Raw genomic sequence first — 13959 nt, forward strand, 5'->3', positions numbered from 1 at the left:
AGTTGAATGGGGAACACAGAATGGAGTCCCCTCCCATAAAGAGGGTAAGAAATGGAGTTAATAGAGAAAACAGGACATGACCAGAGAACACTCACCAGCAACCTGATACCACATAACCAGCCCCTTTTATCCCTTTAATCATGTTTCCCACTTTGCTCCTCCCAAAAAATCACCTTGGCCTCTCCCTTTTCCTACCTTTCATCTCTCCTATGAAGTTGGGGGGTTTTTTGCATTAATTCTGCAACTTCTTGACAAGAGTGTTTAGGAACTCTCCTCCCTGTGCACCCTGTTTCAGTCCTCTACTAGCAAGGGTCTGTATAAAGCCTTCCAGCTTCACTGTCCACATCCTGGACAGAGTTCTGCTCTCAACATCACTGCAGGGCAAGCTGGGCATGCCACATCTTCAAAACTGACTCATACCTGGCCCAGAGAATGCAAGAAACAAAGGCAAAAATGTTCCTCCAAGCTCCCTATATGACACCAAGTCATTGACTGATAAAGAGATTCATCACCAAAGCATGAGATTGTTTAAATAACAGTATTTAATCTATACAGTTTGAGAGAAAGTATCATAAAATGCAACATTCCTACCTCATCTTCAGCATCATTCACCTGAAGCTGAGCCCTCACCTCCAGAGGGCAGGTAACCACCTCTCCCCCTCAGTTCTTTATGGTACAAAAGTCACAGTGCAATCGCTTTAGACAAATGATTTCTCTCACTCAAAGAGAAGGGAGACTCATGAAGCTCAAACGTTGATGGACTTCATTACCAATTAGGAATACAAAACCAGCTATTGCACACAGTCATTTCCAGCTGCAGTTAAATTATTTAGCTGCCTTTACACTCCACACACCTGTGAATGCATTAATTGATGCTGATTTAGTCATGAGTGAAAACAGTCTGTAATGAGCTTTCAGAATGACAGCCAGTGTAGGGCAGAGGCCAACAAGCAACTCCACCAAGTAAGAAGCGTGCTTCAGAATACCAGGAAGTTCTTCTGTACAGGGAGGGGATTTTGAGCTAGACAGGTGTCATCCTTTAGAGACAAGTGTGAGAGGAATATTGGCTTCAATAGAAAGCTATGAAGTACAAGAGACAATTTGTTCATAGAATTGCCAGGATAAGTATTTGACATAGTTTATGTAGTAGAATACATACTCGAACATCTTTTTAAAATAAACACAAATTTCATTTCATATATACACAACTGATTTTAATCATGTACTGAAAATAAATTACAGGAAATAACTTTAAAATGCAACAGAAGACAAGAGTTTCACAACAAACATTCCCATTGATTTTCCCAAGGGGGTGAGAGATTGCAGTGCTCAAGGCCGGTAAATATCACAAATATATCAAAAAAACCTTTTAAGTTGTTGATGCATTCACACATTTACATGAGCCACAAACATTCCTTTACAGGGACTGCACTTAGCTACCACAGAACCAGGTTTTGCCATAAACTACAAAACTTTGATACAAAATTGTATTTATATATTTATATTTCATATACATGCCCTATCTGTGATTTCTTAAAAAATAAAAACTAAACACACTGTACAGACAATCCTAACTCATTGCTTGGTAGCTGTAGGCAACATTTTTGGATGGAATTTCTCCCCCAGTAGAATTAATGGCAATATTATATACATGAAGGCTAAACTGCAGAAACAAGACAGCTCAGTTCTGATATGCACCTCCCTCGGGACCAGGTCTGCAAGTTGAAGGCAAGACACCATAGGCTCTGACCCACTGCCTCCCTCACAAGTCAGTTCTGCTGGCGGCGCTGTGAGGAACCAATACATGCATTTGTGTAACACTGGTATAAAAGGCAATAAAGCAAGATACATATTGTAATGTAGTGGCTCTAATGGCTTCACCAACTTGACACACAGAAACACTTGTCAGAGGTGGCGAGGGGTTGTTGTGGAGCTGGGTACACATCACATGGATCTGATCATTATACTTCCCTGAAATTACTGCCTGCAGAGGACAGATTCCTGCTGTAAGCCAGAGACTGCATGGACTCTAATGCTGGGGGAAGATACTTCCCCTTAAAACACCCCCTGCTCCCCCATGTGCACAGTTCACCAGGACTTTACACTTTTTACTTTAAAACAGACGCACGCCCTCCCAGCCCCAGTGCTCTCCATGGCACCAGCTTGTCTTAAGAGCAGAGCACTGACAAACTTAACTCTTCCCAGGTGATGGCAGCAATCTGTGAAGCCAGTCACACTAAACTACTTCTACAGTTGATTGTAAACTTTGGTTTATTTTTATTTTTTTATTATTACTGAGTTCTCATGGTACAGCAAGCATGTCTAGGATAAGAGGGCAGAGTTGAGGAGAAGATGAATTGTCAGTCTGTCTTTAGTCTGGCATGGTGAGACACCTGCTCGGTCAGGCCTGCTTTGATAGAGTTTTTTACAGACTGCCTCATGTGATCCTCCATCAAATTATCACTCATGGGCTTCAACACCTGTGGAATGAGAAACGTGCAAAAGAAACAAAAAAATGAGGTAACCAAGGAAAATAAAATATAAAAACATACAAAGAGATGAGACTTGAAATAATGAAAAAGCTTAGAATGATGAAGTCTGATGTGAACTGGAATGAACTGAAAGAGAAATGAATTTCACTGCTATAGTAATGAGATTAAATCAGTCACATGCTATGATCACAAGTGATGTCCCTCCTATACAGCAGTATTTCACTGAATTCAAACCACTTTACAGTTCCTAGAAGATGGATGTGCAATTCCATACCCTATATGCAGCATCAGTCTGGTATGGTTACAGCATTTATGCAGACCGGCCCAGACGGTCCAGCTTATTGTCCTACATGTGTAAGTGTGAACACTTCAGATACAGAAAGAAAGTTAAAAATACTGGCTAGTTTTTCTTCTTGTTATTGTTGGATGAGAGTCGCTGTCGTGGCACTGATGTAAGCGCACGGCGAATCGCTCGGTGTCTAAGGACTTCAAAGAGTTTGGAAAACACCTAAAACATGAATTTAGCTGTTAGAAAAAACGGCTCTTAGAAGGCAGCAGAAAAAGCCAAACAAGTTAAGTTTGTAAAAAAAGTAACTGAATGCCAGTAACTTCTCACCTTCCTGGGATTCCTCTGAAGCAAGGAAGGAAAAGAAACACAAATTCAGGAAAATGCATAGCAAGAACATGGTATATATTCAGAGTGGCTCAGACAGGACCTGTAGGTGCCTTGCAAATCATTGGTGACATACAACTGCACCAACCTCACCAGCAAGCTCCTTTGGAGACTGCTTTCCCCTGGCCCACAAAAGGCAAGCTCCTGCTAACATAAGCCAAGTCCTTCCCTTTCCAGAGAAGGTCAGCAGGCAAATCAAGCCTTATGTGCTACAGGTATCCTACAGCAGCTGCTGCACTCAGTGACTACTACACATGGAACTGACACCTTCCACCTTCCTAGCAGTGCTCTTCAGCCCCGAGCTTCAAAACAAGAAGCTACACAGATAGGATGAGAAGAGCCTCAATTTTAATCACTAGTTAAGGGTGTAGCTCAACATTTAGCACCCTTATGCAAATTTTCCTAATCATTAACTGGAATCCACTTTTTCTGCCCTAGTCTATCAACTTTACCTGGTTACTCACATAGGTCTAGTGTACCACTGCCTATGATGAGCCTTGAACTGAGTCATCTTTCAAATGTAGAAGACAGCCTCTGTATAAAAAGGCTCCCATTAGTTATCTGCTTGTGCCTAGTTGGATCCATTTTAATGTCATCCCAGGTAATTTCAGTGAGACCTTTATTTCTAGTAACAGCAGCACCAAAGTGTTTCCCTTCTGCTGGCACTGGGCATAGCTATTCAGAATGCTCTAAACAATACTTGTTAGCATTGGTTAGGAGTTCTCTACATTGATTTTACTGACACAGCTCTTGTCAACTGGATTCAGGCAGGAAAATCTCTGTACAGAAAGCTTTCTCCTCCAGCTTTCATGCTTTTACACTCAAGTCATCTTTTCTTTCAGGAATTTGCCTGGCAAGTATTTCTTGCAACAGCAGTTGTACCAATGGAAGTTGTCACAGACAACACAAGTCTTCCTGAAGGAAGAAACCTGCTGAACATCCTCTTCTAGCAGATGCTGCAAGTCACCAGCCAGTTCTTTTTGAGGTCTAGTTAGCCCTCCAGTGTCACACTATTAGGTGAGGTGAGGGAAGGCAGCAGTGTTTCACTTTTCCCTTTTCTTGCAGCAACTGAGACATTTTATCCACCACATAAGGGCAAGCTACCTTTAAAAGCAGAATTCCTTGCTCTGAAAAATATAACAAGATTTTTTAAGAGTCCCTTCACTCTTTATCATCCAAGCACCTAGTAAGGCCCTCAGACAACACTTTTTTGATAATATTCTAAGCTTGTTTAATACTTCTGGTGTGCAGCACCTCTTACTGAAGGGAGCAGTCACACTCCTGAGCTGACTTTCCCTTTGGCAGTGCTATAATTCTCCGTTAGGTCTAGACAAGCTTTTCATTCACAGCACTGAACAAAAAAACATTACATCTGCTCAAGCAAGGAAGGGTTTGCATTAAAAAAAAACAACGGGTACCAACCTGTTCCCATATAGCTTCGGCGATCTGATCAATGGCTGTTCCAACTTCTCTGAATTCCCCAGAGTATTTAACGTATGCCCAAGTACAAAACGATATAAGAGCCAACCCCAGCACGAGATTACACAGGGTAGCTATGGAGTTCATACCAAGGAACCCAGTCAGTCCTGAGATTATATACATGGCAAACATGACTGCAAATAGAGTGGCAGGGGTACGAGCAGCATAAAAGATGTTTTTGCCATCATTGTGCTTCACAAAGTTTGCATAGATCTCGTCGATTTCCACTTCAAGCTGTTCCTGGTAGCGCCGACAGAACTCCTCCCCTCCCATCTTCTTCACCGAGCGGAACTGCCCCACAGCCGACTCTCTGAAATCCTGGTGCTTCCGCTCAAGGTCCGATGGGGCAATGTAAGGCTTATCTCCCCCACAAATCTGTTAGAGCAATCAAAGAGGAGATCATCACACCCCAAGTAGCTTCTGCTGTACAGAAAGCAACACTGCTCCTCACTGCCCACCTCTCCAGCCAGCAGCAGACTACCTCCTGCAGCTTTCTTGACTTTGTAAGCTCCAGAGTCCTGACTCAAGACAAGCAGCTAAAGGTACTTTGCATCATGGCACAGCAAGAGCCTTACCTGTCTAATCACACACAGAGCTTTAGCACATGACTGAATTCAGTTACCTCTACTGTTACCTTTGGGCATGCCCAGAAGGACAAGATATCAGTCACACATGTATTCCTTTTATGGAAAGGTGAAATAAAGGAACATCAGGAGGCAGAGAGAGCTTGCTTAAGGAAGGTTAAAGAGAACTCTGAAGGCTGTAAGGCCTCCCCTCAGCTTTTTACTCCCCACCACGCACCCCAGTGAGAGGATCAGTGTAGAACTTAAGACAAAACAGTGCAGATTTTCCCACTCAACAAGTTTATTCCTGTTTATTGCTGCCACTAGCAGGCTTGATGAAACTTACCAGGTGATATGAAAAGAACTAATTTCTGACACCTTTAGCCTATTCTCCCCTAGCCTGTCCTCTAGATTTGATTCTAATGAACTTGAGAGTATGTTTCTGCTGAAGGGAAAAGACGATGGTGGATACCAATGATGTGAACACCCACCATCTCACTCTCTCACAGGTACGAAAATGGTTAGACACCAAGGTCTCGTGCTTTGCAAGACAGAATTCTGATCTCTTGAGGACTATGATTAGACCTTACCTAGGTGATGAGAAATTATATATGGCAGATCAGCTCCTCCAGACCCTCAGTGTCTGACTATGTGTAAAAACTGAAGATTCTTTCCATATGATATGAAACAGCCTTCCCCGTCCTGCCTCAAGGTAGTCTTACAGCAGTGCTTGTCACCTCATTTCTGGAGTGCAGCAATAACTAACTTTCTCCTCCTGCTGCCCTTTCAGCAGGACACACAGAAGTTCACTTTCTCAAAGTACAGCATCCCCTTTCTGCCTCACAAGATGCGTGGCTCCACTGGCTAGCCTCTTCAAAGTAAACCTTGCTGTCACAAACTTAACATTCCCACTCTACTCCCTGCTCAAGTTTAAAAACCACCTTCCTGCTTTTTTCATACTGAAGTCCTCCACACCTGACAAAACTCCCAGGAAAATGGCTACCAGTCTCGTCCTCCAAAATGGTCTTTTCACATTGCTCAAAGAATGTTAAACACTAGGAGCTGCTGATGCATCAAGACACAAATAACTGCTACTGTTCCTTGAACTCTGTGTGACTGCAACTGTTGGTCCTTACATTTAAGGTCATTAAGGGGACAGTATTTTGGTTCTGCACACTCAGCAAAGGAGGGGTTTGGTTCATGAGGAGAACTCAGAAGCGACAGCAACAACTATATTTGTGTTTAAGACTGGCTTATGTATAAAAAGTTCCCACTTCTGTCCCTAAAAACCAGAAATTTCAGAGCTGAGTCACATTCACATCATCTGACACATCTGCATAAAAACAATTCCAAGACATTTGTGTGCATTTCTACAGCAATATAAATATATAAGTCCTGAGCAACATTAGTATGGAAATAAAGTCCATTTAAGGTAATATCTGGTTTTGCTCATTCCTTGCCCCAAGTAAGAAACCTTACAACTCAGCCACTGAAGATTCAAGGCAGGAAAGCAGATTAGGCATTTTTTATAAACAGCTCATTTACTGTTTGAAGAGGTTTTCCAAAATGGAAACAAAGGAGTCCCTCTACCCCAGCACACCATTCTCAAAACAGCCTGCTAACAACTGGAACTGGCTAGTCTGCCACCAGCATTAGGTCTTACTCTAATTTCAAAATGGAAAGGTATTTCAGCTATTAAGACTGGAATTAGCCTAGTTAATGGGGAGCTACATTTGTAGCATGTTATCACACCTACTTGTTACAGAGTTGCAGAGTTTCACAGTAAGTCATTTTAAGCTTTATGAGACATGTAATTCTTTTCAGAATTTGCTGATAAAACATAGCATATTGCACAACACTACATTGGAATATAAAGTCCATGCAGGCATTCAGCTTGGAGTCACTATCTTCAAGAGAAGCAGCAAGTAGGCAATTACATATACAGATTTTTCAGATAAGATAACTCTTGTATTTCAAGGTTTTTTTAAAAAACTTTAGAATAATTCTAATACTTGCATTTTACAGCTAATGAATGACCTCAGCTGAGAAGTACGAGACTATAATACAAGAACTCTATCCCTGTGCAACCCTGGCCCACCACGCCTCCTCACCTGTTTGCCCATTTCATGTCACTGGATTTTAAGATGTCTGTCAAGAGCAGCAGGGGGAACTAACAGGTGGTGTCTTACAAACACACCCATTCCCATGCCTCCCCAGCAACTTCTGTCTCAAAGAATCATGGATTGTCAGAGTTGGAAGGGACCTCTAGGGATCATCTAGTCCAACCCCCCTGCTAAAGCAAGATCCCCCTAGAGCACATTACTCATTACACATTAGCTAACATGTGCCTGTTGCCCTTGTCCTGTCACTGCAAACTACTGAAGAAAGTCTGGCTCCATCCCCCTTGCACCCACCCTTTAGATACTTACGGGCCTTCTCTTCTCCAGGCTAAAGAGTCCCAGCTCTCTCAGCCCTTCCTCATAAGGCAGATGCTCCAATCTCCCAATCATCTTTGTTGTCCTCTGCTGGACTCTCTCTAGTATTTCCCTGTCTCTCTTCAACTGGGGAACACAGAACTGGATGCAGTATTCCAGCTGTGGCCTCACCAGGACAGAGCAGAGGGGGAGAATGACCTCTGTCAACCTGCTGGGACACTCTTCCTTACATCCCCTGATTTTGCTGCATCAGACATCTAACCTCGAAGTACTGGCCCGAAGCTACTTTTCTCCATTAACATGCTCACAACCAACACCAAGCACAACATTAAAACTGGATGCCTGTATTTTCATGTATGCAGTTAGAAAAAGTTGTGTCACCATACCTGCTCCATGCCTTTACTGTACAAGTCTTTTGCTCCTGCCACAGCAGCAAGATTGTTCGCCTCAGCTGTTGCCTAGAAAACATCAGGCACCATGTATCACCACAGCATTTCTAGCTAGTTAAATACATGTATTTATACTCCCCAACATACCCCCATAGTCCCCAAAGCTTCAGATTGCCAGGAAAATGCCCCACAAAAGACAAATGAAGGCTAGCAGTATACATTAAAACAGATTACTAACTAGGAGAATGTTCCTTCAGCTTTACAGTACAGCTGCAGACAAACTCAAAGCATGCTAAGTAGAGCAAATGATAGCAGCCTTTGTTTCACTGTCATGAGTTTTCTGAACTCCCTCAAAAGTCTAAAGATTTGGCTCCTTGAAGGACAAGAAAACATCCAGAACAGCCTTGTCTTAATGAAGTGATACAGAAAGCTTAAAAAAAAAAGTCCTACAAAGACAAAATGGTTAAAATTGACCCCTAAAGCCAGCACACTTTGGTGAAAACTCTTCATCCCAAACAACTCAAGGGTTCACCACACAGCTTTACACAATCAGTTTGTGTTCAGATCCTTTTAAAGCTGATTACATCCTCTTTGGATCAACCCAGAAAAGAAACTTCAATCTAACAAACCCACATAGAGCAGCCCAACACTGAAAGACAGTAGCAATAGCTGCATTACTATAAGCCTTCTCCATTTTATCTGCTGCATCTGATGCCAAAAGATCTCTGAATAATCAAAAGATACTGACAAAATAGCAAGTTACAGGAAACACAAGCTTAGAAACTACTGAAGGAGCTAAAAAAACCCAACCAACCACATGTACCTCCACTCCATTTGGTAGATGGAGCTGAGGAAAAACACAAATATGTACCCAAGCAACACAGTTCAGATGGTTTTCAAAGTACACAGCTCCTTCAAGAACTACAGTTCTGTGTGCAGGAGCTTCAGACCTCCAGCAGTCATGAAACTTCAACTGCAAAAACCTTACAAAGTACACATAATCTATCAGATTATTTGAAAGAAAAATAAAATACCTGCAGCATAGATTTTGGATGAGGTAGCTCCTCTCCTTGATAGATTTTAATATAAGCCTAAAAGGGAGAAAGAAAAACCAAAGGTTTATTTTTCATAAATATCTATGATTGAGAAGGAGAGAACAGGAATGATATAAAGATAGAACTCCTAGATTATTGCTTTGTAATAATGTTAAATATTCAATTTAGTACACTTCTTAACAGAAGTCTGACATTCTCAATTAACTCTAGTGCCTTAATCCCTTTACTCTCCTGTGCATTTGAGGCTGGGGACTAGGAGGGTGTACAGCACCTTCAGGAGACACAGCCACTATCTCAAGAAGTGACAGGCTTGACAGCATAGTTTTGCACGCTCAGATACACTAGGCGGGGAATCTTCACTCAAAACAAGAGTGAGTATGACTTATCTCATATGGCCCTTCTGGCAAGAGGTCTATCCAAACACACACCAGTGCTGGGAGAACCAGTACTTGTATTTCCTCATATGCCTTGCTCCTTTGAAGTGTGGGAAGAAAAAAACAGACCAAAGCACTAATGCAAACGGAGCTGAGCTGCCAAAATACTTCTGAAAGCCAACCAGACAGCCTATCCCACTATGCCCCACCCACCAATCTTCAGGCATTCTTTCTTTCACTGGGGTTCAGAAGCCTGGAAGAGAACATGTCCTTCATGTCTTCTCCAGCCTATGTGATGGTCTATGGCACAATTCTTTGACAGATTAGTAAAGGAAGAATAGCAGGCAGCACTTCAGTGCTCTGGACAAGTTGTTAAAAGCAGACCAACAAGACCACTCTCAATTCCTCAGAGGCTAGGTAGTAATTTTTCTTCATGCTACTACTGCTCTCCCACTGGCTTGTTTACAAGCCTCTGCCCTGAGATTTTCTTCTCTGTAAAGGAGGAAGGATTAAGGTTATCAGGGTCCCTATACACCCAATGCTCTAGGTTGTAAGACAGTCTATGAAAATGTAGAGAGTTATACAGGACTCTGTTCCCTTGACACCCCCTTTGCTTCTGTAGCTATTTCCTCCAAGTAAAAGCCCTCTCAAAAGTTTCCCACTCAGACTTCATGATCTCAGCTTTAGATTCTCCATCCCGAGGGAGGAGTCCTCTTTAGTTATGTAACCACATTGTTTCTGCAGCACCCTGTGTGGCTGCTCCCAGACTGGATACAGGACAGGAATCAGGTAGCTTTTCAATAGAGGAGGTTTTACACTCAGTTTTCAGGGAGCAGTCCTTTCTCAAAGGCTGTTGAATACAGACTCTCCACACTGTACAGGATCAAGTTTGAGAAAAAGCAGAGCAAAAAGCAGAGAGCAACCATGTCAATACAGAAAGGGAACATATGAGTTCCACAGTGTTGATGATATCAGAACAGCCATGATTTCTGTGTCCCATATAATGTTTTTCCTTTATAAAAAGTTACATCACTTAACAAGTGTTCTGAGTCCTAGATTTCTCCATTTTCTAGCTTCTTTCCTAACATCAGCCCAACTCTTCTACCTTTAACATGTATGCTCAAAAGTAGTAACGCAAAATTCACGTCTTTAGGAATGTGTGCCACTTTCTCCTACCAAGCCAACTCCCTAAGTCATTCCAATCCAAAAAAGGTTACATACACCAGACCAATTCCTGGTGATACAGGAATTATGTTATCACATTTCTGCTGGTGTCACCACAATGCCAAAACAGCTCAAGAGTCTAACAGCTGCCAAGTATCATACACAAATATTTCAGATGTACAGGGGTGCTGGACATGCAAGTGTTTAGCATCTTCTTTGCATGTTAAAAATCCTGAGAGGAATGTCTGAAATTTTGACTGCATACCTAGTAGTTTAAGAGCTGGGTTTTTTTTAATCTGTACAATCTACATAAGATCCTCTGAAAAAAAAGGCAACATATCCAGATAAACTAGGATTTCAAAGTATGAAAAAGTATGAAAAAAATCTGTTATACTGCTTGAAGTAATTCAGCCTATTTCCAAAGAAAATAGGTTCAAATAAAAACAACAAATTAAACAATTTTGCCAACAGTAGCTTGCTAAGAGCTATACTGTTAGAAATGTGTGTGCCAGTTCTGGAAAGTCAGAGTACTGAAATGCAAATAGAAGTGAGCTGATCAGTGAGTGTCAGCCTAGATAAGATATCTTCTCTGGGAACAACATGCCCTAAAATTAGAATACTTTATTTTAAGCCATTAACTGAAATAATTAGTATGAGTTTGCTTACCTTGAAGTATTCTACAAGATCTCTACAGGTCACCTTGGATCCACTGATCTCTTTTTCTACCAAGTTTTCAGGGGCAAGCAGTAATGGTATCAAATTCCGCAGTTCATTCTTAAAATCCTCATCTATATCTAGTAAAATTCAATCAGTTTCAGGGAAAAAAGTGGTTAGTTTTCTTTTCAATCTTACCCTTCCTAAAGGAACACTGATGACCCATGACCCTTCAAAATCCATACCGTCAAAACTCTTGACTGCATTTGTAAGATATTTAAAGGCTTATATACATAGTATAGCTTTAGTAAATTCTCCCCAATCTTTAATCTTAGCTTTAGATGAAAAGAACAAGGTCCCATTGTCCTTGTAATATTTAAAGTGCATCTCCCCAACTATACCAACATCTTGCACAATAATCTGTGCCCTCAGCACAGAAAAGGCTGGCATCCTACTATCACAAATCCACTTTTTTAGCCTTTGCCGTTCTGATACATTCCCTCTACTGAGGTACAAGCAGTAATTGGAAGAATCCTGACTCTCCCTCTTTCTGCAGTAGTAGAAGCCTGCAGCTTTTAAGTCATTCAAGTTCTGATCATTGGTTTATCAAGTTTTCTTAAAGGAAAGACTTTCAATTTTAAGTCAAGTCCTTAATTTTGTCAATTCTCCTCTCTGGAATTCTTATCAAATGCCCTTTAAGTATGTCTCCAGTTAGCAGATTACAATCAACAACCAGACAAAGACATCCATTTCCTCTACTCGCCTGACTCTCCAAATCACTGAAAAGAACACACAATGCACATTTCTAGATTGTGTAGTTTCATCTTGTAGCCCTACATTTTTCCAATCAAGCATTTCCATAGCCAACCATATCAGTGTTCAACTTCACATATAAGATAACAAACTTGGTGATCTGAATCAAGAAACACACAATGGAAAGCTTCCTACCATTCAACCTCCCATCAAAATTTGGATTTGTTGCAACTTTAAGACCCGGGTGGGGCAACAGGAAACAGCCAAGATTACTGAAACAGGAGTGAATATGCTTCCTTACATTCTGTAGCTCTTCATGTTGGTTTTGCTTTACCTGAAGAAAAAAGACAGTAAGAACTGCTAAGAGTTTTCCAGTGTTGCAATTAAGATTAAGTATCAGCTTAAAAGCAGTTAACAGCACAAACATGTGTTTAAGCTTTCATTCTTGAACACAAAAATGTCATGTTCTAAACCCCAGAATTCTGCACACAAGTGGAAACAGAGATGTTCTATTAGCACAAAAAGTTAGCTCATCACGCGTCATTATTTTGACAGTAAATTGTCACTTAAGTCAGAAGACCACACTAGCACTACTGGAGGTAACTCACCTGCAATCTTTTCTCTAGAAACTTTTTTCCTCCTTCCAAGCCATATGCATGTTCATAAGGATAACTCCAATCTCTAATTAAGAACATTAGCGTCTGTAACAGGAAGAACAACAGTAGTGAATGGCTTGTATAATTCCCAAGGTCAAAAACTATCACATGCTCATTTTAAGTCAAAGAATTTCTAGGCTTGGCTGCTTTAAATGCAGTAACCTTGTAGTTTTGTGGTACAAATGCTTGCTTGTTTAAAGAAGAAAACAACAACAACAAAACCCCACAATCAAGCCAACACAGTAAACACAAATCTAACTTGCTCCTTATATGGAAGGAAGTACCCAAGTGTCTCAAAAACATAGCTTCCCTGTTCCCTGGGTTTGTCTTTCACTATGCCACAGGAATTATACTGTCCTCTCTCCCATCAGCTGAAGACAGAAACAAAACTTGACATTACTCTTGTATCAAACAAGGTGCTTTACAAAGAATGCATTTTGCCTGGGCCAATCACAGGAACATCAGGGCTTCATACTTGAAGGCTCAACATTCTACCAACACAAGTCTTAGAACTCCACACTAACAGCAGCCGACTGTTAAGGAGGCTAAGGAGGATATCTGAGGACAGAAAAGATCCGTCTTTGACTCCACTTAAGAGAAGCAGCCTCAAACCCTTTTCTGGCCTAGCAAAGAGTCGGGAACACATCAAAAAAATCAAATGCAACATGGCTCTCCTCAATGCTATTGCTTAGAGGCTACATGACCTTTACTCAGAACCTTTACTCACCACCAGCAACGACCAACCATATTTCAGAGTATGAAGGCAGTGCAAAACTTTTTTCCATAATGTCTGCACATCACTCAACACTTTAGTTCCTTTTATGCCTTAAAACTCAGGCACAAAGCTATACTTGCCTAAATTGTGATCCTCTTCAGCATTTTTCCTTTGTGTTTTTGCTGAGAAATGTGGTGTCAGGGAAAGAAAACCAGTCTTGTAAAGAACAGGCTAGCTTCAGTCCAACTGATTTCTCTTCATTAATTATCCTGAGCTCACTTTCTACACATTCAAATGCTTAAGATCCATTTAACATATTTAGTTACCTGGAACGGTTTTTGGTAAATTTCTTCCATAGCTAGTCTTCCATATTCTGTAAACAACTGATAGAAAAAAAAGAGTGTAAGGATGCCACATATAAAATACATTTTTCTACTGTAAATAAAGCATTCCATCTTAAATCCTGTTATGGGTTGAGAATAGCCAATAAATCTCAAGAACAAGTATACTAACCCGCAGTAAAATTCAGGGAGGAGGCACAATTTCCACCATTTTCA

The 13959-nt window shown here is 41.1% G+C and overlaps 1 protein-coding gene across 3 annotated transcripts in view; it reads right to left on the reverse strand.

The window, feature by feature from the left end:
• Positions 1 to 1187: 1187 nt before the first annotated feature.
• The window catches only part of ATL2 (atlastin GTPase 2), a 39620-nt gene continuing 26848 nt past the window's right edge, over positions 1188 to 13959 (reverse strand). Inside the window, exons 6-14 of one of the 3 annotated variants that reach the window (XM_051616206.1) lie at positions 13729 to 13785; positions 12640 to 12732; positions 12227 to 12365; positions 11291 to 11418; positions 9066 to 9122; positions 8029 to 8100; positions 4588 to 5019; positions 3109 to 3123; positions 1188 to 3000 (exon numbers count right to left, since the gene is read on the reverse strand). In XM_051616206.1, the coding sequence (XP_051472166.1) occupies positions 2893 to 3000; positions 3109 to 3123; positions 4588 to 5019; positions 8029 to 8100; positions 9066 to 9122; positions 11291 to 11418; positions 12227 to 12365; positions 12640 to 12732; positions 13729 to 13785 (1101 nt within the window). In that variant the 3' untranslated portion in view covers positions 1188 to 2892. The remainder of the gene's footprint in view (positions 3001 to 3108; positions 3124 to 4587; positions 5020 to 8028; positions 8101 to 9065; positions 9123 to 11290; positions 11419 to 12226; positions 12366 to 12639; positions 12733 to 13728; positions 13786 to 13959) is intronic. The other 2 variants (XM_051616207.1, XM_051616208.1) reach the window with 2 other exon arrangements.

Source organism: Apus apus, chromosome 3, assembly GCF_020740795.1.
Source record: "Apus apus isolate bApuApu2 chromosome 3, bApuApu2.pri.cur, whole genome shotgun sequence".
Taxonomy (NCBI): Eukaryota; Metazoa; Chordata; class Aves; order Apodiformes; family Apodidae; genus Apus; species Apus apus.